This window comes from Passer domesticus, chromosome 21, assembly GCF_036417665.1.
Source record: "Passer domesticus isolate bPasDom1 chromosome 21, bPasDom1.hap1, whole genome shotgun sequence".
Classification (NCBI taxonomy): Eukaryota; Metazoa; Chordata; class Aves; order Passeriformes; family Passeridae; genus Passer; species Passer domesticus.
Window position 1 is genome coordinate 1,018,197 of NC_087494.1, and position 26,312 is coordinate 1,044,508.

Genomic DNA, 26,312 nt, shown 5'->3' on the forward strand with positions numbered 1-26,312 from the left:
CGGGGGCCGGAACCGGGGCGGGGCCACGGCCGGGGCTGTGGAGGCGGGACCGGGAGCTCCGAGGGGCGGGACCGGGAGCTCCGAGGGGCGGGACCGGGAGCTCCGGGAGGCGGGGCGGGACCGGGAGCTCCTGGGGGCGGGGACAGACGGCCCCGGGGGGGCGGGGCCTAAGGGCGCGCGGCGGGGCGAAGTCTCGCGAGATGTCGCTGAGGGGGAGAAGGAGGGGGCGGAGCTTCCCCGCCTGAGGGGCGTGGGCTGTGCGGACGGAGCGTTAATTAAATAAATTAAATAATCGCTAATTAGCGACAGCAGCCCCTCAGCCCCTGCCTGCTCCGCTCACCCCGTTCCATGCCCGATGCCAAGCCCCGGGACCGCCGCGGTTCCTGAGGAGCGGCCCCGGGTGGCGGCCCCGGGCGGGCGCCCTTTGCCCGCTCCGGCGGGGCCATAAAGCAGGGAGCAGCCGGGCAGAGGCCGTGGGGCGGCCGATAAGGGGCCGTGGCCTTGTCCCCGCGCCACGCCTGGGCCACACGGAGCCTTAGTCAGCTGTGTCCCCTCCCTGTGCTGGGACTCACCGAGGGGAGGCGGGCTGGGGCTGTGCCGGTGCCCCTCGCTGCAGGGGGATGAAGGTTCGGCACGGGGTACGAGCCCGAAACAGCCCTGAGGGACTCGGCGGGCTGGGTTGGGATGGGTTTTAAACAATCCTTTCCACAGGGACACCTCCCGCTGTCCCAGGCTGCTCCGAGCCCCAGTGTCCAGCCTGGGCACTGCCACGGCTGCTCTGGGATCTGGACTGCCCACCCTCACAGGAACAATTCCTAATCCCCAATTCCCCATCCCAATTCCCCATCCATCCCTCCCCCTGTCCCTGGACAGCCATCCCCTGTGCGCTGTCCCTCCATCCCTTCTCAGCGGTCTCTCTCCAGGGGGAACCACAGGGCACCGAGGTGGTTTTGGATCAGCCGTGAGCGGCACAGGCCAAGCGAACGTCCCCGGACAATGTAATTAACACCGAGACGTCTGAAAAAGGGAAACTGTCCCCAAAAGTGGGTGAAGGTTCATGGACAATTATAGCACCTGGACTTCGCCCGGCAGCCCCGGCCCCTCCTGCCCCGCTTGGCAGAGGAGCACAAAAACATTTGGCTAATGAGTTACGGGTCCAGCCCCGGGGTGGCCCTGCCATCTCACTCTGACGGCCCCAATCAGGGCTGGGGCATTTTGCAATCTGGGATATTATTTCTGTGCAGTTGGAGTTTAAACTTTGCCATTCGGTTCAGGGAATCACAAAGGAGGAGGAAGAGGAGGAAGGTGAAGGCCGGGCTTGTTGTCCACCGCGCTCCCTGTGCTCAGAGAGGGCTGAGAGGACAAGCGATGGCATCTCCCTCAGGTATGTCCTGGCTGCCACCGCTCAGCGAGATCCCGTGGGGCCGTCAGGATGCTCTGAGAGGACTGAGGGTGAAGGACAGGGTGCAATAAAGCCCCGTGTCCACCTTGGCCAGCCAAATGTCAAGGAATGACAACTGTCCCCAGCTGGCTTGGAGGACATTTGAGTCAGTTGGGTGGGTGGTGGGTTGGTTGGTTGGTTGGTTGGTTGGTTGGTCGGTTGGTCAGTCAGGCAGAGAGTTGAGTGGTCAGTCCATTGGTCAGTGGGCTGGTCGTTGGGGCAGTCCATCCATTGGTCATTTGGCCAACAGGCTGACCATTTGGTTTGTCTCTTGATCAGTTCACTGACTGGTCAACCAGCTGGTCAGTGGGTCAGCTGCTCGGGCAGCTGGGATGTCAGCTGGCTCATTGGCCAGGTGGGCTGTGGTCAGCTGGCCCAGTGGCTCTGAGGCCAGGGTCTCAAGCAGTGCCTGGGGTGGCAGGGAGGGACTGAGTCCCCTCCCTGGGGTGACCAGTGGCCGCAGTGCCCTCCCCTCCACTTGCCACCCAGAATGATTAACCAGCCCTTGCAGCACGGCCACCTCCAGGAGGGAACCCCCTGCCTGGGCAGCTCTGGGTGGAAAACTGGAGGATTTGGGAACTTCAGCTGCTGGGAGGAGGGGGGGGCACTGCCATGCCTGGAGCCCCCACATCCTGTCCCACCCCTGTAGGGCTTTTCCAGGTGAATCCCAACATGCTCCTGCCCCCTCTGAGCTGCCCCAGGACTCGGGGTGTCCCCGGGGCCGTGCAGCTCGTGTGGGGGTGGCTCTGGGGGGTACCAGGGGCCTGGGCTGGGCAGTGACCCTGCCATCCCACAGCCATGGCCTCCAGCACGGGCAGCCTCGAGAGCCTGGACCTGCTGGATCTCCTCTTCGACCTCCAGGACGGGATCCTGCGCGAGGTGGAGCTGGGGACGCCGCCGGGCGCCTGGCCCCAGGACAGGGTGAGCCCGGCCCCTCCCCGCCTGGGCCCTGCTGGGTGACAGCCCTGCCGTGTCACAGCCCGGGCCACGGGCGCTCCCGCTGACGCTGCCGTGTCCCCACAGCGTGCCCCGGACAGCAAGGACTTGCTGAGCTCCGTGCTGGGCTCCGGGGACTCGGTGTCGGACTCGCCCAGCTGGTCCCCGGCCACCAGTGACAGCGGGGTGTCCGAGGACCCCCCCTCTGACCAGCACGACAGCCCCCCCCGGAGCTGTGACGGGGGTCCCCGAGAGGTCCTGTACCCCTACACCGAGCCCTGCCGGGCCCAGCCCCTCCCGGCGGGGGCTGGGGTCCTGCAGCCCGAGGTCTCCATCGACCTGGGTGAGCCACACTGGGGAAGGACCAGCTGGGGGCACTGGGGGGACTGGGGAGCTGAGAGCAGTGGGGAGGGGGGGACTGTGAGGAAATTAAGGGAGCTGGGGGAAACTGGAAAGAACTGGGAGGTCTGGTGGGCTAGGGAGGAGATAGGGAGAGTGTGGAGAGATTGGGAACTGGGGGAAACTGGGCAGACTTGTGGGGGGGACTAGGGCAGGACCAGGGGGACAGTCTGGGGGGACAGAGTCAGGGGCACTGGACTGGGCACAAGTCACCCTGGTGCTGGGGCCACCCCAGGGGGAGGGTCCTGCAGTGGGGACGCTGGGGACAGTGGGGACACAGCTCTGTAGACAGCCCTGCTCTGCCCTCCTCCAGACATGTGGCACCCTGGGTTCTTCCTGGAGGAGAGCCAGGACCTGCCCGCGGTCCCCCCGCCCGCATCCTGTGCCCTCACCGTCAAGGACCTGCTGCTCTCGGGCAGCTCTGACAACGTGAGTCCCTGTCCCTGTGTCCCCAACACTCCCTGTCCCCAGCCTGGACCCTGAGCATCCCCCATTCCCATCCCTATCCCTCCCCATCCTTTCCCTTTCCCTTCCTGGTCCTTGTCTATGATCCCTGTCCCTTCCTGGCACCTTCACCATGGTCCCAGCCAGGGTCCCTGGGGCCAGGCGGGGGGTGACCCCACCCAAAGGTGTCACCATTCCATGGTGTCACCATTCCACGTCCCCACAGCAGCCACAGGCTCCTGGCTCCCTGCTCCGGCCGAGCCAGGGCCACTTCCAGGAGCTGGTGCTGACGGAAGATGAGAAGAAGCTGCTGTTGAAGGAGGGGGTGACCCTGCCCACGCAGCTGCCCCTCACCAAGGTGGGTGCCAGGACACCTGGCAGGGGTGTGGAGGGGGGGTCCCAGCCCTGGTGGCCCTGACCCCCCGTGTCTCCCCCAGTACGAGGAGCGGGTGCTGAAGAAGATCCGGAGGAAGATCCGCAACAAGCAGTCGGCTCAGGAGAGCCGCAAGAAGAAGAAGGAATACATCGATGGGCTGGAGAGCAGGTACAGAGCCCAGCCCCTCCCCTGGGCACGGTGGCACCCTGGGCACTCTGCTCCTTGCCAGCCCTGTCCCCTGACCCCACGCTGCTCTCCCTGTCCCAGGATGTCGGCGTGCACGGCTCAGAACCAGGAGCTGCAGAGGAAAGTCCTGCACCTGGAGAAGCAGAACTCGTAGGTGTTCCTTGGCTGGGATGGGGACAAGGTGGGGTGGGAAATGTTGGCATGGAGGCTCATGGGCTCTCCCTGTTCCCAGATCCCTCCTGGAGCAGCTGAAGAAGCTCCAGGCCATGGTGGTTCAGTCGAGCAACAAGGCAGCACAGACAGGGACCTGCCTGGCGGTGCGTGGGGCCTCCAAGGCCTGGGAGCCTGGAGATGGGCAGGGAGGGATGGATGGATGATGGATGATGGATGGATGGATGGATGGATGGATGGATGGATGGATGATGGATGGGTGGATGGTGGATGGATGGATGATGGATGATGGATGGATGGATGATGGATGGATGGATGATGGATGGGTGGATGGTGGATGGATGGATGATGGATGGATGGATGGATGGATGGATGGGTGGATGGATGGATGGATGATGGATGGATGGATGGATGGATGGATGATGGATGGATGGATGATGGATGGATGGATGGATGGATGGATGATGGATGGATGGATGGATGGATGGATGGATGATGGATGGATGATGGATGGGTGGATGGATGATGGATGGATGATGGACGGATGGATGGATGATGGATGGATGATGGATGGATGATGGATGGATGGATGATGGACGGATGGATGGATGATGGATGGATGGATGGATGGATGGATGGATGGATGATGGATGGATGGATGATGGATGGATGGATGGATGGATGGATGGATGATGGATGGATGGATGGATGGATGATGGATGGATGGATGGATGGATGGATGGATGATGGACGGATGGATGGATGATGGATGGATGGATGGGTGGATGGAGGATGGATGGGTGGATGGATGGATGGATGGGTGGATGGAGGATGGATGGGTGGATGGATGGATGGATGGATGGGTGGATGGATGGATGGATGATGGATGGATGATGGATGGATGGATGGATGGATGGATGGATGATGGATGGATGGATGGATGGATGGGTGGATGATGGATGGGTGGGTGATGGATGGGTGGATGATGGATGGATGGATGGATGATGGATGGATGATGGATGGGTGGATGGATGATGGATGGATGGATGGATGATGGATGGAGGTGCACTGGTAGGACATGAACCAGAAGGGAGGGATGGCGGAATAGATGCACTCCTGGGTCTGCCACCAGCTGTGAGCCAGATCCTGGTTCCTCTCCCCTGCTGTGCTCAGTGATGTCCCCTCTGTCCCCAGGTCCTGCTGCTCTCCTTCACCCTCATTGTCTTCCCCTCCATCAGCCCCTTCGCCCCCAGCAAGGCCGAGGCAAACGGCGACTTCAGGCCCGTGCGAGGTGAGGGCTGTGCCAGGGCTGTGCTGGGCTGTGCTGGGCTGTGCTGGGCTGTGCTGGGCTGTGCCAGGGCTGTGCTGGGCTGGGCTGTGCCAGGGCTGTGCTGGGCAGTGACAGGGCTGTGCTGGGCTGTGCCAGGGCTGTGCCTGGGCTGGGCTGGGCTGTGCCAGGGCTGTGCTGGGCTGGGCTGTGCCAGGGCTGGGCTGTGCCAGGGCTGTGCTGTGCTGGGCTGTGCCAGGGCTGGGCTGGGCTGTGCCAGACCCTCGGGCCCTGACCCTCCGTGGGGCTCAGTTTTCTCCAGGTCCCTGCACAACGCCGCCGCCTCCCGCGTGGTTCACACCCAGCCCCAGGCCGGGGAGGAGAAGCCCCCGGAGCCGCTGTGGTCGGAGCCCCTGCAGGAGACCCCCGAGACCCTGCACGAGGCTTTCCAGGGCACATTCCCAGCACTTCCAGACAAAGGCACCCTCCAGAACGACACACGGGCATCGGCCACCGAGGGGCTGAGCCATGAGGACGGCGACCACGGCGATGCTGTGCCAGGGGATGGCTCCGTGCCACACCCGGGGCTGGCATCCCTGGCATGGTCCAAGCCTGGGCACGGCCGGCCCGCGGTGCTGGAGCCGGTGGAGGAGCTTTAGGCACAGCAGGGAGCACGGGGGTGCCATGGGGTGACAGCACCTCACCCCCTACAGGACACGCCCTCGGGGGACCCCTCCGGGATCTGCCTCCGGATGCTGGACCTGCTTGGCTTTGCTTGGATTCTGTGAACTGGGAAGAGGAGAACGGTTCCCACTGGCCTTACTGGGAGGAAGGGGCTGCTCCTGCCCCCCTGGCACAGTGGGAGTTGTGGAAAGGACCTGAGGTCACTCAGGATGGGGCTGAGGAAGCAGGAGGAGCCCTGGCCTGGTTGGCTACTGATGGTGCAACTGGTTGGTTTTGCTCTTTGTTTTGTTTTCGGTTTTGGTTTTAGAATTTTATTTTCATCTCTAAATATAAGATATTTTGGAAAAAATACACCTGCTGTAGTTTAAGAGAGGGTGATGCAAGAGGTTTCAAGGAGCCCTGGGCCAGGGGGACCTCAAGCCCATCTGCCATGAGGGGCCCAGAAATGGGGGGGACACACGGCCATGCCCCACCTGGAGCTGGGGCCAGGGCACCCTCCCACAGCTCCCACAGCTCCCAGCCCTGAGTCCAACTGGGATCCAGCCAGCACCAGTCTCCCTCCATGACCAAGTGGCGTGGAATTACAGAGTCATGGAATGGTTTGGGTTGTAAGGGACCTTAAAGCTCATCCAGTGCCACCCCTGCCATGGGCAGGGACAGCTTCCACTGTCCCAAGGTGCTCCAAATCCCATCCATCCTGGCCTTGGGCACTTCCAGGGATCCAAGGGCAGCCACAGCTTCTCTGGGAATTCCATTCCAGGGCCTCACCACCCTCACAGGGAAGAATTTCTCTATGCAAGGCCCTCCTCAGGCCCGTGGGTGCATCTGCTCCGCGAGCCACAATTCAAGTAATGTTTAATACTGACATAAAAAAAGGGACAATATTTAAGGGAATAAAAAAAAGTCGGTAGGAAAAGCAGCCCAGGTGAGACAGGGACAGTCCAGGTCAGGTGAGGAGAGGCTCCACCTTCACCTTCTTCGCGGGCGTTGGCCCCGTGTCGGGGCTGGGGCGCTCCTGCCTGAGCGCGTCCCGGTGCTCGCGCGGCGCGTTCCCGGTGCCGTTGTGCTGGCCCAGGGGCTCCTCCTTCAGCCGCCCCGGCAGCTGCTCGCCCTTGGCCAGCTCGGCGCTCTCCACCACCACCGGCCCCGTCCACTCGGGCACCTCCAGCCCCAGGTGCTTCATCAGCTTGGTCATCACCTCGTCCACGTAGCCGTGGATGCGCAGGTCGGCCTGGCGGTCCTGGACGGCGGGGACACGGCTCAGGGGACAAACGGCCCCTCCCAGGGACACGGCCATGTCCCCCCTGTGTGTCATTGCCAGTGGGACATGAGCTGGCCCCGGGGCTCTGCTGGGGTGTGAGCTGAGCCACGTCTGGGGACGGGGATGCAGGGACAGAGTGTGACAGGCACAAGGGAGCTCTGGTGACATCCCAGGAACCCCCAGCTCTGGGTATTAAAGACTTTGGACAATTGGAGCACCAACACCTGAGCAGGAACTGAGCAGGCCCTCCACAGGCTCCGTGTGTCTGACCCTTCCATCGGGCTGTAAACCCCGAGAGGACACAGCAGGCTCCAGGCTGAGCTTTTACTCTGCTCCTAAGACTTGCTTGGATAAGGCTGGACAGGGCTTGGAGCAGCCTGGGATAGCTGAAGGTGTCCCTGCCCAGGGGAGAGGGAACAGGATGAGCTTCAAGGCTCCTTCCAACCCAGCCCTTTCCATGGTTCTAATATTTACCTGCCATCTCTACGTGTTTAGCAGGAGCTGCAGGTTTAAACCCTCCAACCCAGGACTCCCAGCCTGTTTGCCTGCTAAGAGAGGCCACCTGGGAGGGGACAACGTGCAGGGACAAACATGGGCTGGGCCTGGAGGAGGGGACAGGAGGGGAGAGGAGCAGTGCAGCGCTGTAGGATGCTCACTCACGTGTTTGGTTGCTTGGAGGTTGACAATGACCAACTTCCCTCCTCTCTTCTTGGTGATCAGCGGGAGGTTCCCACTGGGTTTGATCTGCAGAGAGGTCCCCAGGGTGACAGAGAGATCGGCTTTCCTGCAGGGAGGAGCAGAAATCCAGACTCAGGGCGTGGATGGGTGGGAAGGGGCTGTTCCCCTCCTGAGCAGGCAGTACCTGCAGGCTTCATCTGCCAGCGTCAGGTCACGGTCAGGCAGGGAATCTTCCCAATCCAGAATAGTGTCTCGTAACTTCCCTCTGGAAAACACACACAGGGACCATGGTTTTCCCTGGAAAAGGCAGGAGAACAGGCAGCAGAGCTGCCCTGGCAAAGGGGACAATGACCAGAGCCTGTCCCACCCTCCCTGTCCCCACACTGTGAAGGGATGGAGAGCACCCAGAGAGATCACCTTGTGCTGCTTCTCCCAAACCTGAGGGGCTGTTGGGTCGTTCCCCAGCCCACAGCCCAGGAGGGGTCCCTACCTGCAGGCCCGCAGCCCCCGGGCCTTGGTGACGCTGCAGAGGCGGCCCGTGGGCTTGAGCCCCATGCTGCCCACGACGGCGTCGCGCACGTACTGCCTGTGGGACACAGAGCTGCTCAGCCCGGGGCTGCGTGCCCAGCACAGCCTGGGATGGGGATCCCAGCTTCCCTGGGGATGGGGATCCCAGCCCAGCTTCCCCCGGGGATGGGGAGCCCAGCTTCCCCGGGGCTGGGGATCCCAGCCCAGACTCCCCCTGGGATTGGGATCCCAGTTTCCCCGGGATGGGGATCCCCCTTTCCCAGGGTGGGGATCCCAGTTTCCCCCGGGATGGGGATCTCAGCCCAGACTCCCCCTGGGATTGGGATCCCAGCCCAGACTCCCCCTGGGATTGGGATCCCAGTTTCCCCGGGATGGGGATCCCCCTTTCCCAGGGTGGGGATCCCAGTTTCCCCTGGGATTGGGATCCCAGTTCCCCCCAGGATGGGGATCTCAGCCCAGCCCCCCCAGGGCTCACGTACTTCCCACATTTCACACACTCTTCCACAAACATGTTCCCGTGGAGCTCGGCCAACTTGTCCCTGTGGGAGAAAGGCACAGGTGAGCTGGGGAAGGGTGGGGAGCCCTGGGGGAACCCTACCCCTCCCCAGGAACCTCAAGGGCTTCCCTGCATTCCAGCCCTGCCAGGTGATGGGTTCACCCCCCAACAGGGACTGAGGAAGGGACAGCAGATCCTGGCCTTTTAATGTTAATGTTTCCATCTGCAGCACCGATTGCAGCTCCTGATCCACTCAAATCTCTGCTCCTGGGAGCATCCAGACCTTTGCTTTTCCAGCACCCAACATTCCTGTCTGCCCCTGTGCTGTTCCAGCCCTCTGACACCTGTTTTTCCTAAAATTCCCCCCAGGCTCAGAGCAGAAGCCAGAGGAAAACACGGCCGTGCCCTCCCTGTTTTCCTCAGAGCCCCACTGGGAACTTCCTCCAGGCTGCGTGAGACAGGACTGACTTGATTTCCCCCAGTTTGGCCCCAGTTCAGCTTACTCAAGCACAGGCTTCATTTGGGAGGCAGAGCTGGGCTGAACTGAACAGGAGCCAGTGGCTCCAGGCTGTGGGAGCCCCATGGAATTCTGTCATCATTCCCTACTGCTTTTCCCATGGTTGTTTAGATTGAACAGACAAACACGGGGCTGGGAGCAGCACCCAGGACTTGGGGAAATGACAGGAAATGCCCTGGAGGCAGCTCTGGCTGAAGGAGTTTGAGAGAGGCACCTTCTCCAAGGACACATGGATGCTCCTCAGTCACATCCTGACTCATGGGATCACAGAATGGGTTGGGCTGGAAAGGACCTTAAAAGATCAAATCCCTGCCATGGGCAGGGACACTTCCCACTGTCCCAGGCTGCTCCAAGCCCCATCCAGCCTGGCCCTGACTGTTCCCAGGGATCACAGAATATCCTGAGCTGGAAGGGATCCACAGGGATCACTGAATTCAAACCCTGGCCCTGCACAGGGGAATGAGATGGGCTTTAAGGTCCCTCCCAGCCCAAACCATTCTGGGATTCCATGATTCCATAATCTGTTTTTCCTGTGCACAAACAGCACCTGGAAGCATTTCTAGACAGCAACAACCAATTCATTTCATTCCACGACCCTCTGCAGCAGAACCAGAACATCTCCCCTCTAAATTCCAGCTGGCTTAGCCCCTTCCAGCTTCCCCTCCTCGTACCAGACAGGGCAGAGATTGCCTGGGAATGAAACCCTCTGTGAGGGGCTGGGAAATACCGTGGGAATCCTGAGCGCACGTGCAGGCCGTCCACGTTCTGGCTGACCAGGAATTTCAGGATTCCCACCCTCTGCAGCCCCAGCAGCGCCATGTGGGTCTTGGAGGGCCTGGCATTCTCGAAGGTGGTGTCGAATTTTGGGGAGAGCCCTTTCTCTTCCATAGTCCAGACACCATTGGGGCCCCTGGAAAAGGCAGGAAGGGAGAGCTCAGGCTCCAGGTGCCCCAACCACGGGAGCAGAGCTCATGGATCAGCAGGAATCTGGGGGCTGATACAAGCAATGTGGGGATTCCGTGGCAGCAGATGAGCTGGGCAAGAGGAAAAATGGTGTTTGCAGCTGGATCCAGGATGGACAGCAGGTCTGGGTTAAATCAGAGCCTTCCACAGAGGAAATGGACTGGGAGGAGGTGCCACCCTCGCAGCCCTGGACTCACCTGAAGTCAGGGATGCCCGAGGCCGTGCTGATCCCTGCCCCCGTGTGGAACACCACATGGGAGGAGCTCCGGATCAGCTCTGCCAGCTCCTGCACCTTCCGCTCCAGCTCCTCCGGAGGGTCAAAAATCTGGGCAAACACAAAAACCAGCGTGGGGTGGAGAGATGGGGGTTATATGGGGAAGGAATCCTTCCCTGGGAGGGTGGAGAGGCCCTGGAATGGATTTCCCAGAGCTGCCCCTGGATCCCTGGAATGTCCAAGCCAGGCTGCACAGGGCTTGGAGCAGCCTGGAATAGTGGAAGTGTCCCTGCCATGGCAGGGTTGGGACTGAATGATCCTTCAGGTCCCTTCAACCCAAACCATTCCGGGATTCCATGATTCTAGAGCCCCAGTAACCCACAATTCTTCCTTATCCATGAAGGATTTTGCATTCCTTAATGATAGAAACATTAAATAGGAGAGACTCAGCGTTGTCTGGAGCATCCCTGTGCAGGGACAGGGCTGGGAACACCCAACACCAGCAGGGAGGCTGCTGCTCTGACAGGCAGCTGGCCCAGGCTGGGCTCCAGGAGCGACCCAGGGCCACCCCAGGTGTGCTCAGCCCCAGTGTCACCAGCAGTGCCACCAGCTCAGGGGACAGGGCAGGGCTGAGGGACAGCGAGGGACACGGGAGCCGTGGAGGTGCGGGCAGCAGACGCTGGTTTGGGGAGTAGATTTAATTCCTGAGATACTTCTCCAGCCCCATCTCCTGGGGACAGGGACAGGAGCCTGCGTGTCCCTGTCCCCTCACCAGGACAGGCTCCTGAATGTCCCCAAACCCCGTTTTAAGCTTCCCAAGAGCTGCTGGGGCTCAGGGGGGACACGGCCGGAGCCATGGGGGGAGAAGGAGGGATCAGGCCATGGAAGGGGGCACGGAGGGAGCCGGGGGCGGCCTGGGGGGGCACGAGGGAGCCATGGGGTGTCTGGGGACAGGCACCCACGGAAGGGGGACACGGAGGGAGCCGCGGACACACAAAGGGCCCGGTGGCTCCGGGCGCGGGGCCGAGGCCGCGGTTGCCATGGGAACGCGCCGGGCCGCGGCAGCGCCCGCGGGAGGCCCGGGCGGGCCGAGGCTCCGCCGGGCGGGCGGGGGTTCACCCGGCGGCGCCGCGCTCACCTCGGGGAGGCCGCACTTGCCCTTGTCCGAGTACGGGGACAGCCCGGCCGCGTAATTCACCGCCATCGGCGCGGCCGCGGCGCGGCGGAAGAGCCGGGCGGGGCCGGGCCGCGGGACCGCCCCGGGGCCGCCGCCGCCATCTTGGAGCCGGGCAAGGCGGGGCTGCCCTCAGCCGGGCCCGGCCCTGCCCGAGCCCCAGAGTGTACCGAAACTGCTCAATAGTGCCCTGACAGTGCCCCGAGAGTGTCCCGAAACTGCTCAATAGTGCCCTGACACTGCCCCAGAGTGTCCCGACACTGCTCAGTAGTGCCCTGACACTGCCCCGAGAGTGTCCCGAAACTGCTCAGTAGTGCCCTGACACTGCCCCGAGAGTGTCCCGACACTGCTCAATAGTGCCCCGACACTGCCCCGAGAGTGTCCCGACACTGCTCAATACTGCCCCGACAGTGCCCCGAGAGTGTCCCGACAGTGCTCAATAGTGCCCTGACACTGCCCCGAGAGTGTCCCGACACTGCTCAATAGTGCCCTGACACTGCCCCGAGAGTGTCCCGACACTGCTCAATAGTGCCCTGACACTGCCCCGAGAGTGTCCCGACACTGCTCAATAGTGCCCTGACACTGCCCCGAGAGTGTACCGACACTGCTCAATAGTGCCCCGACACTGCCCTGAGAGTGTCCCAACACTGCTCAGTAGTGCCCCGACACTGCCCCGAGAGTGTCCCGATACTGTCCGGATACTGCCCCGACACCGCCGGGACACTGCCCCGAGAGTGTCCCAAAACTGCTCAATACTGACGCGACACCGCCGGGACACTGCACTGACACTGCTCCGGCATTGCCCTGACACTGCCCGCAGCCCGAGAGTGTCCCATTACTGCCCCGACACTGCCCCAACACTGCCCCGACACTGCCCTGAGCCTGACACTGCTCCAACACTGCCCCGGCACTGCCCCGGCACTGCCCTGGCACTGCCCCGAGCCCGAGAGTGTCCCAATACTGCCCCGACACTGCCCTGACACTGCCCCCCTGGTCCAGGCGGGAATAGGGACGGGCAGGCAGTGCCAGAGATGGGCAAGGGGTGCCGGCAAGGACAGGGGTGCCAGGGATGGACAAGAGGTGCCACCAAGGGCAAGGGGTGCCAGGGAGAGCAGGGGGTGCTGGCAAAACCAGGGGGTGCCAAGGAAGGAGGGAGGGACAGGGAGTGCGGGCAAGGACGGGGGTGAAGGGCAGAGCGGTGGCTACCAGGGAAGGACAGGGCGTGCTGACAAAGGCAGGGGTGCCAGGGAGGGACAGGGGTGCCAGGGCGGGGACAGGGGTGCCAGGAAGGGACAGGGGTACCAGGAAGGGACAGGGGTGCTAGGGAGGGACAGGGGTGCCAGGGAGGGACAGGAGATGCTGACAAGAACAGGAGGCACTGGCAGAGCCAGGGGCTGCCAGGGCAGGGAAGCAGATGTCTGCTCAGCACAAGGGGTGCCACCAAGGGCAGGGGGTGTTTGGGATGGGCAAGGGGTGCCAACCCTCAGGGCCCAGCCCTCCCCAGGCACCCCCAGCACCCCCGGCCGTGTCCCCTGTCCCCAAACACAGCCCGGCCCGGCCCCCCCGGCTGCCCGGGGCTGTAACCGCAGCCGCGGCCGTAACACAATCCCCGGCTCCGGTTCCCGGCTGCGGGCGCTGCGCTGGGAGCGGCAGGACGGGCTGGGAGCAGCGGGAGCGGGGACGCCGAGCTGTCCCCAGGCAGGGACAGACCCTCCTGGAGCGCGGCCATCCCCCCCAGCAGCTGCCGCAGGGCTGAGGCTGAGCCACCATGAAGAGCCTGAAGGCCAGGTTCAGGAAGGCAGATGTGAGTGCCACCCCTGGGGACACGGGGACACGGGGACCTGCCCCAGCATGTCCGTGGGGACACGGGGATCTGCCCCAGCATGTCCGTGGGGACACTGGGATCTGCTCCAGGATGTCCATGGGGACACGGGGATCTGCTCCAGGATGTCCATGGGGACACGGGGATCTGCCCCAGGATGTCCATGGGGACACTGGGATCTGCTCCAGGATGTCCGTGGGGACACTGGGATCTGCTCCAGGATGTCCGTGGGGACACGGGGATCTGCCCCAGGATGTCCGTGGGGACACGGGGATCTGCTCTGGGATGTCCATGGGGACACTGGGATCTGCCCCGGGATGTCCATGGGGACACTGGGATCTGCCCCAGGATGTCCGTGGGGACACTGGGATCTGCCCCAGCATGTCCCTGGGGACACGGGGATCTGCCCCAGGATGTCCATGGGGACACTGAGATCTGCCCCAGGATGTCCGTGGGGACACGGGGATCTGCCCCAGCATGTCCGTGGGGACACTGGGATCTGCTCTGGGATGTTCCCTGGGACGTGAGGAGCTGGGGATTTCCCCCAGGATGCCCCCAACGTCACAGGGGCAGTGTCACCCCTGCCCTGGGACACGGGGTGGTCGCTCACAACGGGGACAGCAGCCCCACGGAGGCTGGCACTGCCACCCTGGCTGGTGGGATGGAGCCCCCAGGGCACCCCCGGTGGTCCCAGAGCCATCGCTGGGAGCGGGGCAGAGCAAAGGGCAGGGAAGCGGGTGCCAGGTCCCCTCCCTGTCCCCTTCCTGGGGACAAGTGCCGCTTTGCCAGCTGCCACAGCCTGTGGAACCAGCCTGTCGATGCTCCTCAATTATTCAGCAGCCAGCCTGGCACGGGGCCGCAGAGGGCAGAGGGGGACAGCGCTGTCCCCAGTGCACTGGGAGGGACACAGCCGGGGACGTGGGGACACAGCTTGAGGCCCCGCACCTGGAGTCTGGGACGCCATCCTGCTCGGGGCGCTCCGTGCCTCAGTTTCCCCAGGCTGCCCTGGGTACGTCCCCGAGAGGCTCCCGATGTCCTGCTGCCACCGGGACTGCCAGGACAGCGCCTGGGGACCCTCTGCGTTTCAGGGTTCCCCCCTGAGGGGTGTTTGGGGGGATTCCACCCCCTCCCTTGGCTCCAGAGTGGGGCGGGGTTCCCAGTCCCCCTCCTCGGGGGCCAGGAGGACGCTCAGCCCTGGTCTGGGGGTGCTTTTGAGGTGGGACAGCCGCCCCCCCGTAACCTCTCCCGCTTTAACTGGGACCAGGGAGCCTGGGAACAGGGATGCGGGGATTCAGGGATGCGCTGAGGAGGGAGGGAGGGAGGGAGGGAGGGAGGGAGGGAAGGAGGGAGGGCCGGGGGTGGAGGAGGCGGGTCCGGCTCCCGCTGCCGCAGCCCCGGCCCCCGCCCGGGCGGCGATGCCGGAGCGCTCCGGGCTCGGGGGTGCCCGTGCTGGCCGGGGCGGGGGGCGAGGGGCGCATGGCGTCCTCCCGCCGCCTCCTGCTCAGCACCATGAAGCAGATCTGCCTTTGTGCCGCCGCCTCCTTCGCGGTACGTCCCGCTCCCCTCCCGCTCCCCTCCCGCTCCCCTCCGGTCGCGTCCTGCGGGCTGAGCCGCGTCCCCCCCGCCCCACCTGCACCCCCATCCCCATCCCCATCCCGGGGCTCCCCCGTGTCCTCCCCACCCTGCTCTGTCCTTGCCTGACCAGGGAGCGGGGGGAGCGGGCACCACCCTCCCAGTTTGCCCAGGAGCCCCGGGAGACTGGTTTGTTCGCTGTCCCTGGTCGCACTGGGCTGGGGGGGCTCGGGGGGCACCCGGCGGGCACGGGCGGGTTTGGGACAGGTGCCAGCGGCTCCCGAAAGGTGACATCCATTTCCTGCCGCCGCCAGCGCAGCCAGCACCGCTTTGTCGTCACGGGCTGCGGGGTGAAGCCAGGACTTGCGGTGCCTGTCCTGGTCCCGTCCCGCTGCGGGTGGCTCCTCCGGGATGTGCGGGAGCACCGGGAGAGCAAACCCCAAGCAGGCGCGGTCCTGTTCTGGGGGGGACAGCGCTGTGCCCCGTGATCCCGGGCGGCTGGAGCATCCCCGGGGATCGCTGCCAGCTGTGCTCGCCCTGCTTTGATCCTTCCTCCTCCGGGAGCAAAGCAGGGCTGGGAATGGGATCAGCGGGGGGAACGGGCAGGGTTGGGGCTCCCGTGGGTGCTGCCTGGGTTTAGTCGTGGGATTTCAGGGTGGCAGGGGCAAACCCTGGGGCAGCTGGGCTCGCTCCCAAATCCTAGCCTGGCACAGCTAAACGGGGCTGTGTCTGTAAATCCCCTGCTCTGTGAGCTGCAAACTGGGGGGGCTGGAGGGGATTTTCATCCCAATCCCTGCTGAACTCTCCATACCTGGGGGTGAGACACGGCCACCCCCAGGGACAGGGCTGGGGACAAGGACAGGCAGCCCAGCCCAGCCCTGCCCGCCCTGGGGACAGCACTGTCACAGCTGACGCTGTCACAGCCTCCTCTGGGCTCTGCTGCAGAGCCAGGACTGGACCAAGAACGACGAGAAGCTGCTGCAGGCCGTGGACTACAACGATGCCGGGCGGGTCACGTCGCTCCTGCTCCGCAAGGGCCTGGTGCCCACCAAGCTGGACTCGGAGGGCAAATCCGCGTGAGTGCCAGCCCTGCCCTGGGGACACGGCTGGGGACAGGGGACACGAGTCCCACGGCCCCTGGTCTCGCTGCAGGTTCCACCTGGCTGCCACGCGGGGCAACGTGGACTGCCTGGAAGCAATGCTGGCCCACGGCGTGGATGCCATGACCAAGGACAGCTCGGGTGAGGCCATGGCCACCACGTGGCCCTGCCTAATGCCATGGGTCACGCAGGGCCGCTGGTCATCCCCAGGTGTTGAGGCTCAGGGGACAGAGGTGGTGGCCACACCTGGGGGCTGTAAATTGTCCCAGTTTCGTAAAGGAGCTCAAGCAGTGGCTCATGAGCTCCTGGGGTTGTCCCCTTCCTGTTCAGCCCCGTTCCAGCAGATCCTCCTTTGTTCCTGTCTCTGTCCCCAAGCTGTCCCCTCTGGCACAGCCCTGCTGGCCGTGCTCTGACCTGTTTGTCCCTTCCCAGGTTACACTGCCCTGCACTTGGCCTCCAAGCACGGCCACCCTCAGTGTGTCAGCAAACTGCTGCAGGTACAGGGAGAGGGAGGAGGGACAGCGGGGGGGAGGGAGGGAGGTGCTGTGCCAGCGGAGTGTCCTCCCTGTCCTTGAACCCCCTTCCCTCACCAGTGCCTTGGCATGGTGGCTCCCAGCTCTGTGTGCTGCTGCCTGGCACCAGGGAGCCACAGGGGTCAGTCCCTTGTCCTTCACCACAGCGTGGGGCCAGAGGGGGTTTGTCTGTCTGTCCCCCTCCTTCACCACCCCGCAGAGTCTGTCAGTCCCCTGTCCCTCACCGTGCCACAGAGCCACTCGAGCAGTCTGTCCCTCTGTCCCCCTCCTCCTGTGACCCAGGCTCTCCCCCCAGGCCTCCTGCCCCGTGGACGTGGCCGATGGCAGTGGCCGGACCGCGCTGCACCTGGCGGGTGAGTGGGGACAGTGCCAGCCCTGTCCTGCTCCTGTCCCCGTGGGGTCAGTGCCAGCCCTGTCCTGCTCCTGTCCCCGCGGGGACAGTGCCAGCCCTGTCCTGCTCCTGTCCCCGTGGGGACAGTGCCAGCCCTGTCCTGCTCCTGTCCCCGTGGGGCAGTGCCAGCCCTGTCCTGCTCCTGTCCCCCCGTGGGGCAGTGCCAGCCCTGTCCTGCTCCTGTCCCCGCGGGGACAGTGCCAGCCCTGTCCTGCTCCTGTCCCCGTGGGGACAGTGCCAGCCCTGTCCTGCTCCTGTCCCCGTGGGGACAGTGCCAGCTCTGTCCTGCTCCTGTCCCCGTGGGGACAGTGCTCAGCCCCATCCTGCTCCTGTCCCTGTGGGGCAGTGCCAGCCCTGTCCTGCTCCTGTCCCCGTGGGGCAGTGCCAGCCCTGTCCTGCTCCTGTCCCCGTGGGGACAGTGCCAGCCCTGTCCTGCTCCTGTTCCCGTGGGGCAGTGCCAGCTCTGTCCTGCTCCTGTCCCCGTGGGGCAGTGCCAGCTCTGTCCTGCTCCTGTCCCCGTGGGGACAGTGCTCAGCCCCATCCTGCTCCTGTCCCTGTGGGGCAGTGCCAGCCCTGTCCTGCTCCTGTCCTCGTGGGGACAGTGCCAGCCCTGTCCTGCTCCTGTCCCCGTGGGGACAGTGCCAGCTCTGTCCTGCTCCTGTTCCCGTGGGGCAGTGCTCAGCTCTGTCCTTGTCCGCAGCTGCCAGCGGCTGCATCTCCTGCTCCGAGATCCTCTGTGACTTCAAGGCTCCCTTGAACAGCAAGGACAAGGTGGGGTCCATCTGCTCCTGGTCCTGCTTTGCCAGCCTGGGGCTGTCCCAAAACACAGCACAGCTTGGGGTGGGACATGGAAATTGGGGTGGGACATGGAAATTGGGATGGGACGTGGAAAGTGGGGTGAAACACGGAAATTGGGGTGGGACATGGAAATTGGGATGGGACGTGGAAATTGGGGTGGGACGTGGAAATTGGGGTGGGACATGGAAATTGGGATGGGACGTGGAAATTGGGGTGGGACATGGAAATTGGGGTGGGACGTGGAAATTGGGATGGGACATGGAAATTGGGGTGGGACGTGGAAATTGAGGTGGGATGTGGAAAGTGGGGTGATATCGGGAGCAGGCTGCCCCGTGGGGGGATCTGAGCCTCCTCTGCTCCCCTCCTGCCTGCCTGCCGAGCCCAGGACGGCTCCACGCCGCTGATCCTGGCTGCCAAGATGAGCCACTCGGAGCTGTGCCGGTACCTGCTGCACCGCGGCGCCGCCGTGAACTGCCGGGACCTGCAGGGCAGGTGGGGCCGCAGCGCTGGGGGCCGGCAGCGCCCGCGGGGCCTGTCCCCTCACCCGCGCTCTCCCCGTGCCCAGGACAGCCCTGATGCTGGCCTGCGAGAGCGGCAGCGTGGACACCGTGGAGGTGCTGGTCAGCGCCGGTGCCCGCGTGGCCGTGGTGGACGCCACCGGCCACGACGCCGCGCACTACGGGCTGGCCACGGGCAATGCCCTCATCCAGCACCTGCTGCAGGAGGCGGCCCAGCGCCGCTCCTGGGCCAGCGGTGAGGCTGGGGGGCACCCCGGGCTCCCTGTCACCATCCCTGGGGGGTTGTCACCGGCCGGGCAGGGCTGGCAGAGCCTGTGGGGATGTGTCGCCTTTTCCTGGGTGTTTGGGGCTGCCTTTGCTTGTGCTGTCCCCAGCTGAGGTGGCTCTGCTCGGAGATCTGAACCCCTAAATCTCCTCAATTTCTCTTCCCTCCCGCTCTGCCCCACAGAAGAGGAGTCAACTGAGCAGGCGTCGCAGGTGAGGGGCTGCTGCCCGTCCCTGGAGGGTCCCCTGGCCCAGGAACAGGGAGGGCACTGTGGGTGTGACGTCCCCTCTGCCCTGGGGTGTCCACAGACATCTTCGCCCAGCCAGTCATCTGTCAGGGAGAAGAGCAGCACCCCGAGGAAGAGGAAGGCCCCTCTGCCTCCCCTGGGCACCCCCAGCCAGGTGAGAAATGGGTCCCCAGGTCCTCACCTGGCGTGGCAGGTGCAGAGCAGCCCAAAACACCTTGATGAGGGGTCCCCTCACTGGGGGGTCAGTGCCAAAAAGCCCCCTCGGGCACACAGTGGGATTTTTGGGGTTTCCAGGAGCTGGGCTCAACACTTTCCGTGGTTCCCTGCAGGAGGACCGGGATGCCTACGAGGAGATCGTGCGGCTGCGGCAGGAGAGGGCCCAGTTCCTGCAGAAGATCCGGGGCTTGGAGCAGCAGGAGAAGCAGAGACAGGAGGTACCGGCTGCAGGGCCCTGGGGACATGCCACCGTGTCCCCGGGGAGCAGAGGGGACAGGGGAGATGGGGACAGCACTCATCCCTCCCTGTTCTCTCCCTGGGTCCTGCCAGCGGGCGGAGCTGGATGAGGCCTCCCTGCGCTCCATGGAGAAACGGGTGAGGCCAGGGAAGAGCCTGGAGGTGACCTCAGCTCTGCGAGGGGTCCTGGTGCTGGGAATGCCACCAGGACTCTGCCAGGAGCCAAAGGGACACAACTTCCATGTCCTGCCCTGCAGATCCAGGAGCTGGAGGAGCGGCTGGTGGCACGGGACGGGGAGAAGGAGAAGCTGGGCAAGGAGGTGGAGGCTCTGCGGAGCCGCCTGTCCTCGATGGAGGTGGGTGTGGGCAGGACACAGCTGGCAGTGCCCAGGGCTGGGACAGAGGTGTCACCTCCACCCTGCACCCCCAGAATGAGAAGGAGAACACGAGCTATGACATTGAGACGCTGCAGGACGAGGAGGGAGACCCGCTTGAGTTCCCAGGTAGGTTTTGCCAGCCTCCCAAGGGGGCACTGGGCAGTGGGGGCACAGGTGGGCACAGCCCCAGGTCCCTGTGCCCTGCAGGAGCAGAGATGCTGCTATCCAAGAAGACGTTGAGCCCCTCGGCCGAGGAGCTGCTGGCCACACTCCAGGGGCAGGTGCAATCCCTGACCGTGCAGAACAAGGAGCTGAGGGAGAAAATCCAGGCACGCCCCCCTCTGTCCGTCCGTCTGTCCCACTGTTCCTTGTCCCCTGGCCCATGGTGGCCTCACGGTCTCTCGGCAGGTGCTGGAGAACTTCGAGCGGGACGAGAGCAGCCCCCCTGCCCAGGGGGACGTGGTGCCCGCCAGTCTGTACCAGGCCCTGCAGCGGGAGCTGGAGCGGCTGCGGGCGCAGGGCAGGGAGGCCGCGGCGCGGGCCGGGGGGGACGGGCAGCGCGCGGCCTCGGAGCCCATCCCGGAGGGAGCCGCGGGGCCGCGTCCCGCCGAGGAGCCGGCCTGGGCCTGGGCTGAGTGCAAGGCGGCGCTGGGCGAGCTGGGGGTGCAGCCATCCTCCTCCTCCTCACCCTCCGGCGAGCGGGAGCCGGGCGCGGAGCTGGCGGAGGCGCGGGCGGCCCTGAAGCGGGCACAGACCGAGCTGGAGGAGCGGGAGCGGCGGCTGAAGGAGCTGCAGGCCCGGCTGGAGGCTGCGGAGGCCGCGGCCTCGCCGGGAGCCTCTGCGGAGGAGGCGTCGCGGGAGAAGGAAGCACTGCTGGAGCGCTGCGGGCGCGCCGAGGCCGAGGCCGAGGCGCTGCGGCGGGAGCTGGAGGCGAGGCCGCGGGACGCGCCGAGAGCTGCGGAGCCGGCGCGGCAGCCGGCGGAGGCCGAGGCGCAGCTGGCAGAGCTCCGGGCCGCGCTGGCGCGCAGGGAGGCCGAGCTGGGCGTGCTGCGGCAGCGGCTGCGGGAGCACGAGGAGGAGGCGCCGGCGTGGCTGCAGCGGGCGCGGGCCGAGGGCTGGGTGCCCCGGGACGAGCACGCCCGCGCCACGGCGGCGCTGCAGGAGCAGGCGCGGGCCCTGCGGGAGCGCCTGGCGCAGCTGGAGGCCGCGGCCGACGCCAAGGCCCGCGAGGCCGCCCGGCTGCAGGCAGAGCTGGCGGCGGCCGTGCCGCGGGCGCAGCACGAGGCGGCCGAGGCCGGGCTGCGGGCGGAGGCGGCGGCGCTGGCGCAGCGGCTGCAGGAGCTGGAGCGGCGGCACGAGAAGACGTGCGAGGAGGTGTTCCGCGTGCAGCGGCAGGCGCTGTTCATGAAGAGCGAGCGGCAGGCGGCCGAGGACAGGCTGGGCGCTGCGCAGAAGCAGCTGGAGCAGGCCCAGGACGAGGCGCGGCGGCTGCGGGAGCTCCACGGCCACGCCGAGGATGCAGCACGGCTGGTCAGGGACAGGGACAGGAAGGTAGGGGACGGGAAATCAGGAGGGGCTGCTCGGAGGGGAATGGTGGCCTTGGAGCCGCATTTGTAGAGTCACAGAATTTGGGTTGGAAGGGACCTTAAAGCTCACCCCATTCCACCCCCTGCCATGGGCAAGGACACCTGGCACCATCCCAGGCTGCTCCAAGCCCTGCCCAGCCTGGCCTCGGACACTACCAGGGATGGGGCAGCCCCACCCGTAACCCCTGTGCCCTGTGCAGATCACGGAGCTCTCCAAGGAGGTTTTCAGGCTGAAGGAAGCCCTGAACGCCCTCCCCGAGTCGGGGGGGCCCCCACAATCCCCACCCAACACGGCCGCGCTCCAGGCGCGGATCCGGGCGCTGGAGGAGAAGCTGGAGGTGGGTCACCTGGTGGGTTCGGGGCTCCCCCGAGCCCCCAGCCCCGTGGCCAAACCCCTCCCTGTGCTGCAGGAGACAGAGACGAGGCACAGCAAGGTGGTGACGCTCTACCGGAGCCACCTGCTCTATGCTGTGCAGGTGAGCTGGGGACAGGGCTGGGGACAGCTGGGGACACCGGGGGGGGGGGACTAGGCCATCCACAGGAGGCAACAGAGGGACTGAGCCAGGTGCCAGCCCAGGGACACGCACGGAGCCTCCCTGATGTCCCCACCAATGTCCCCTCCACCCAGGGCCACATGGACGAGGACGTGCAGAGACTCCTGTGCCAGATCCTGAGGATGCAGCGGCTGCAGGAGCAGGGCAGATGAGCCCCTGCCAGCACGGGTGGCACAGGGACGGGGGGACAGGTCTGTCACAGCACCCTGTGTGTCCCTTCGCTTCTCAGGGCACCCAGCCCACCCCCAGCACAGCAGCAATAAAGTTATTTATAGTCACACTAATGGGGTGGCTCCTCTCTGGGGGCACCGGGGTGGCCACGGGGGGCTGTGGGGACATGGGGACAGCAGGGGATCGGTGCCACCATCTCCAGCCCTGCCGTCCCTTGAGGGGAAAGGTGACCGTGAAGGAAGGGAGTGGTGGCCGGGGCGAGGTCGGAGCTCTTGGCCAGGGCTGGAATCCCTTTCCCAGGGGCGCGGGGTGTGGGGGCAGCAGGCTGGGAAGCGGCTCCGTCCCCACGGGAACGGCACTTCCTGCGAGGAAATGGGCTGGGAAGCGCCGGGATCCGGCGGGGACACTGCGGTCCCAGCTGGCCCTGCTGCGGTGAGCGTTTGGGGGCACTGGGATCCCCATGGGCAGTGCGGGGGGTGTCGGAGGTCTGGGGCACCCCCAAATCCAGGGAAAGCGGAGCGTGTCCCCTCTGGGGGTGAGCCAGCTGTGGCGGGAGGTGACAAGGGCAGGACCTGTCCCTGTAGTGCTGGGCTTGGGGAAAGCAAGGAGCTCAGCTCGGCCCCCAGGCTGGGCTTTGGGGGTCTCTGTGAGGGACAGTCCTGCCCGGGATGGAGGTGGGGACCCCCCGAGGGATACAAACCCCTAAGTCCAGGTGTGGGACAGCAGGGGTGGCTGCACGTCCCCCTGGGAAACAGCAGGAACAGCGGGAATTTAATTTTACCCCCTCTCTTTCCTGGCTGCAGGGTCTGACCCCTTTGGAACCCGTCCCTCTGCAGGGTGTGTGGCAGGGCCGGGGGGGAAACTGAGGCACAGCAGTGTGGGGTGGCTCCAGGGTGATGTCCCTGGCCCCCAGGGGACATGTGGTGTCTGTGCTGTCCCCAGTGCTGGGGTTTGACCGTCCTGCCTGTCCCCACAGGTGCCTGGGCAGCCCTGCTGAGTCTCCTGGCATGAGGTGGCTTTGGGTCGTGGCTTTGGTGGCACCCGCCTGCACTGTCCCCTACAACGGCACGGCGGGGAGCACTGGGGATGGGGACAATGGGGACAGAGGTACAGGGGACTGGGGGGACTGGGATGGAGGCTGGGGGGTCTGGGAATCCTGGATACAGCAGGACTGGGCAGACTGGGAACACTGGGTTGGAGATGGAGGGAGAAGGGATGGAGGGGATTGGGGACAGCGAGGGGACAGGGGACAATGACAGGGTCTCTAGGGACAGAAGTGTGGGGACACTGGAGAGACTGGGGGCATTGGGATGGGCATGGAGGGATGGATGGTGCCTGGGGGTCTGGGGACACGGGGGGACCAGGGGCAGAGGTGGGGGTCTGGGGACACTGGGAATGGCATTGGGTGGCCCAGGGAGGCCAAGACCCTTCCTGATGCAGTGTCCCTGCCCCTGCCGTGTCCCCCAGGCCCCTGCACCCCTCAGCACGGCTCCCTGGGCACTGAGGTGCTGCTGCTGTGCCCGGGGGGCGAGGCCGAGTGGCGCAGGGGGGACACGGTCCTGGGCACGTCCCCAGCCCCGGGGCTGGCCCTGCCCAACGCCAGCCTGGCCCACGAGGGCCACTACAGCTGCCACCACCCTGTCACCGGCGAGACCTGGGCCACCATCTGCCTGCGGCTGGGCTGTGAGTGCCCCCCAGCCCTGCTGTGACCCCGCTGCTGGCCGGGGGTCCCTGGGGGTGCTGGCAGTGGGGTGACCCCTGTCCCCCTGTCCCTCTGTCCCCTGTCCCAGACCCGCCCCCGCCACCGGCCATCGAGTGCTGGGCCACCAGCTACCCCCAGGCTGTGAACTGCTCCTGGGGGCTGAGCCCCGAGCCCCTGCTGGACACCGACTTCATGGCCACCTACAGGTCAGTGGGGGTCCCCAAAGCCTCTTGCCGTGTCACCCAGCCCGTGGCAGCTGTCCCTGTGTCCCCAGGCACGGCACGGACACGGGTGAGTGCACCCCCACGGGCCCGCGGAGCTGCTCCTTCGGGGAGCTGCAGGTGTTTTCTCTCACTCCCTACGAGCTCAACGTGACAGCCCGGAACGCCCTGGGAGCTGCCTCCGGAGCCCTGCCCTTCCTGCTGGAGAACATCAGTGAGTGCTGCGGCGTGGGGGACACCGCGGTCCCCTGCAGGACCCTCCTGCCTCACCCTTTGGGGCTTTCCCCTGCTTGGGATCATCAGTGCAACGATTTGCTGGGGCTCAGGCTGTCCCTGCACAGCTCACAGGGGGACGTGAGGGCCCTGTCCCCAACAATCCCATGCTGGATCCCGCACCCAGGACATCCTCTCTTCGTCTAAAAATGAAGGAAAGTGACTTTTCCCACGCAGTCGTGGGACAAGAGGGTTGGTTTTAATCTAAAGGAGAATGTAAATGGGATATTGGAAAGAATTCTTAGCTGTGAAGGTGGTGAGGCCCTGCAATGGGATTCCCAGAGAAGCTGTGGCTGCCTCTGGGTCCCTGGGACTGCCCAAGGCCAGGCTGGATGGGGCTTGGAGCAACCTGGGATAGTGGAAGGTGTCCCTGGTGGGATGAGATGATCCTCAATGTCCCTTCCCACCCAAACCATCCTGGAATTCTCTCCTTCCTTGTCTCCCCAGTAAAGCCGGACCCCCCCGAGGGCCTGCGGGTCTCCCCCATCCCTGGGGAGCCCCAGAAGCTGCTGCTGGAGTGGAGCCCTCCATCATCCTGGCCATTCCCGGAGTATTTCCCTCTCCACTACCGCATCCGCTACTCCCGGGACAACGACTCCGTCCCCACCACGGTACCGCCACCCCCCTGGGTAAACTGAGGCACAGCTGTGGCCGTGCCCGGCGTGTCCCTGACCCCGCTGTCCCCAGGTGGGGCCCTACGAGCTGACATCCCACACCCTGACGGAGCTGGAGCCCGGCAGCCTCCACCACATCCAGGTGGCCGCCGAGGACATCACGGATTCCGGGGAATCCAGCGCCTGGAGCCCGCCGGCCTCGGGGACACCCTGGGTGGGGCTGTGACAGCCAGGCAGGGCCGCTGTCCCCATCCCGGCCTGCTCCCGTCCCTTGTGCCACCCCAGCAGCGCAGAGCCACCAGGAATGGGCAATAAAAGGGCTTGAGCTCCGTCCCTGTTCTAACTGGGGTGTTTGTGATGGCTGAGCTGCCCCTGGGTCGGTCCCTTCAGTGCCCTCAGGGGCAGTCCCTTTGCTGTTCCAGAACAATCTCGTGGTTTTCCTGCGTTTGACCCTTTTTCGCCCTTGGGGTCGGTCCCTTTTCCGCCCCAGGACCGTCCCCTCGCCCGCGCCCCACCCCGGCCCTCAGCGCCCACCGGGGCGGGGCTGTCACCCTTGAGGGGTGGGCGGCCATGTCGGACACGGAATGAGGGGGGAGCGCCGTGATTAACGAGGGGCGCCTGCTCCCTGCACGGCGTTCCCCGGGCTGAGGCGGCCGCGGAGCGGGATCCCGGGGCTCACAGGCCTCACACCGGAGCCCCGGAGGGTTCCAGACCTCACACCGGAGCCCCGTGGCCGTTACAGACCCCCCCCCGCGCCGTGCCCCCTGATGGTCCGGCCCGTCGCTGCCTTCCCGCGCTCCGCCCGGGGGAAGGGGGAGCCGTGCGCGTGCGCATGCGCAGCGGGGCTAGCGGGCGGTGGCGCCCCCTCCTGGTCCCGGCGCGTCCCGCCGCTCGCAGCCCCTGCGTGCGGGACCGGGAGACCCCGGCGCTCAGTCCCCTCAGGGCTGGGGCGATGGCGGGAAACGGGGGCGGATATGGAGGGGTTTGGGTGGAAAAGAGACCCTAAAGATCATCCTGGGCCACCCCTGCCATGGGCAGGGACTCCTTCCCCTGTCCCAGGCTGCTCCAAGCCCCGTCCAGCCTGGCCTCGGGCACTGCCAGGGATCCAGGGGCAGCCACAGCTGCTGTGGGCACCCTGTGCCAGGCCCTGCCCACCCACACAGGGAAGAATTCCTTCCCAGTATTGCATCTGTTTTATTTAATGGGGACCTAGGCAGAGATCCGCCACCTCCCAGAGAGCGCCGAGCCCTTTCCCAAGCTTTGCCAGGCTTTGTGCCCTCCAGATTTTCCTCTCCGAGCTCTCCTGGGCTCTGGAAGCACTTTGTGTCCTCACAGTCATTTTGGAAAAAGAGCCGGTTTGTCCCATGCTGTGAAGTTCCA

At 65.2% G+C, this 26,312-nt stretch overlaps 4 protein-coding genes across 9 annotated transcripts; 3 read left to right on the forward strand and 1 right to left on the reverse strand.

The window, feature by feature from the left end:
• Nucleotides 1-232: 232 nt before the first annotated feature.
• On the forward strand, nt 233-6,255 carry CREB3L3 (cAMP responsive element binding protein 3 like 3). Of its 5 annotated transcripts, none has more exons than XM_064396466.1 (11): nt 233-638; nt 1,275-1,384; nt 2,238-2,362; nt 2,465-2,720; nt 3,090-3,205; nt 3,447-3,578; nt 3,658-3,764; nt 3,864-3,932; nt 4,015-4,099; nt 5,148-5,244; nt 5,533-6,255. In XM_064396466.1, exons 2-11 carry the CDS (start codon nt 1,369-1,371, stop codon nt 5,877-5,879), a joined length of 1,350 nt encoding a protein of 449 aa, XP_064252536.1. In that variant the 5' UTR covers nt 233-638; nt 1,275-1,368; the 3' UTR covers nt 5,880-6,255. The 5 variants fall into 5 exon arrangements, with proteins under 5 accessions (XP_064252536.1, XP_064252537.1, XP_064252535.1 ...); XM_064396467.1 differs by having other exon boundaries at nt 233-626; XM_064396465.1 differs by lacking the exon at nt 233-638 and adding an exon at nt 681-998.
• A 487-nt stretch (nt 6,256-6,742) lies between these two features.
• On the reverse strand, nt 6,743-11,858 carry SIRT6 (sirtuin 6). 2 transcript variants are annotated; one of them, XM_064396469.1, is made up of 9 exons: nt 11,700-11,858; nt 10,545-10,672; nt 10,112-10,294; nt 8,851-8,910; nt 8,334-8,429; nt 8,028-8,108; nt 7,826-7,949; nt 7,640-7,727; nt 7,158-7,563 (listed from the first exon to the last, which is right to left on the reverse strand). In XM_064396469.1, exons 1-9 carry the CDS (start codon nt 11,763-11,765, stop codon nt 7,490-7,492), a joined length of 900 nt encoding a protein of 299 aa, XP_064252539.1. In that variant the 5' UTR covers nt 11,766-11,858; the 3' UTR covers nt 7,158-7,489. The 2 variants fall into 2 exon arrangements, with proteins under 2 accessions (XP_064252538.1, XP_064252539.1); XM_064396468.1 differs by lacking the exons at nt 7,158-7,563; nt 7,640-7,727 and adding an exon at nt 6,743-7,144.
• Nucleotides 11,859-14,916: 3,058 nt separating this feature from the next.
• Nucleotides 14,917-22,235, forward strand: ANKRD24 (ankyrin repeat domain 24). Its single transcript, XM_064396473.1, has 19 exons — nt 14,917-15,105; nt 16,075-16,205; nt 16,282-16,370; nt 16,662-16,726; nt 17,058-17,115; nt 17,854-17,924; nt 18,337-18,443; nt 18,517-18,704; nt 18,918-18,946; nt 19,043-19,135; nt 19,311-19,415; nt 19,528-19,572; nt 19,692-19,790; nt 19,865-19,937; nt 20,019-20,140; nt 20,220-21,362; nt 21,598-21,735; nt 21,808-21,873; nt 22,026-22,235. Exons 1-19 carry the CDS (start codon nt 15,034-15,036, stop codon nt 22,101-22,103), a joined length of 2,772 nt encoding a protein of 923 aa, XP_064252543.1. The 5' UTR covers nt 14,917-15,033; the 3' UTR covers nt 22,104-22,235.
• Nucleotides 22,236-22,415: 180 nt separating this feature from the next.
• On the forward strand, nt 22,416-25,269 carry EBI3 (Epstein-Barr virus induced 3). The gene is made up of 7 exons (XM_064396474.1): nt 22,416-22,554; nt 23,099-23,229; nt 23,590-23,805; nt 23,913-24,030; nt 24,099-24,259; nt 24,766-24,929; nt 25,006-25,269. Exons 2-7 carry the CDS (start codon nt 23,130-23,132, stop codon nt 25,156-25,158), a joined length of 912 nt encoding a protein of 303 aa, XP_064252544.1. The 5' UTR covers nt 22,416-22,554; nt 23,099-23,129; the 3' UTR covers nt 25,159-25,269.
• The last annotated feature ends 1,043 nt before the right edge of the window (nt 25,270-26,312 follow it).

Excerpts from the sequence above, each read along its gene's own strand:
- CREB3L3 (XM_064396463.1), top strand. The coding sequence starts at position 1,144 with ATGAGTTACGGGTCCAGCCCCGGGGTGGCCCTGCCATCTCACTCTGAC. Across the intron at positions 3,206-3,446 it reads TCTCGGGCAGCTCTGACAAC|CAGCCACAGGCTCCTGGCTC; the intron begins GTGAGTCCCTGT and ends ACGTCCCCACAG. Across the intron at positions 3,579-3,657 it reads CGCAGCTGCCCCTCACCAAG|TACGAGGAGCGGGTGCTGAA; the intron begins GTGGGTGCCAGG and ends TGTCTCCCCCAG.
- SIRT6 (XM_064396468.1), bottom strand. The coding sequence starts at position 11,765 with ATGGCGGTGAATTACGCGGCCGGGCTGTCCCCGTACTCGGACAAGGGC. Across the intron at positions 8,911-10,111 it reads GTGCGCTCAGGATTCCCACG|GGACAAGTTGGCCGAGCTCC; the intron begins GTATTTCCCAGC and ends TTTCTCCCACAG. Across the intron at positions 8,109-8,333 it reads CGGGGGCTGCGGGCCTGCAG|AGGGAAGTTACGAGACACTA; the intron begins GTAGGGACCCCT and ends TGTGTTTTCCAG.
- ANKRD24 (XM_064396473.1), top strand. The coding sequence starts at position 15,034 with ATGGCGTCCTCCCGCCGCCTCCTGCTCAGCACCATGAAGCAGATCTGC. Across the intron at positions 16,727-17,057 it reads GTGTCAGCAAACTGCTGCAG|GCCTCCTGCCCCGTGGACGT; the intron begins GTACAGGGAGAG and ends CTCTCCCCCCAG. Across the intron at positions 19,791-19,864 it reads GCCGCCTGTCCTCGATGGAG|AATGAGAAGGAGAACACGAG; the intron begins GTGGGTGTGGGC and ends CTGCACCCCCAG.
- EBI3 (XM_064396474.1), top strand. The coding sequence starts at position 23,130 with ATGAGGTGGCTTTGGGTCGTGGCTTTGGTGGCACCCGCCTGCACTGTC. Across the intron at positions 24,031-24,098 it reads GACTTCATGGCCACCTACAG|GCACGGCACGGACACGGGTG; the intron begins GTCAGTGGGGGT and ends CTGTGTCCCCAG. Across the intron at positions 24,930-25,005 it reads ACGACTCCGTCCCCACCACG|GTGGGGCCCTACGAGCTGAC; the intron begins GTACCGCCACCC and ends CGCTGTCCCCAG.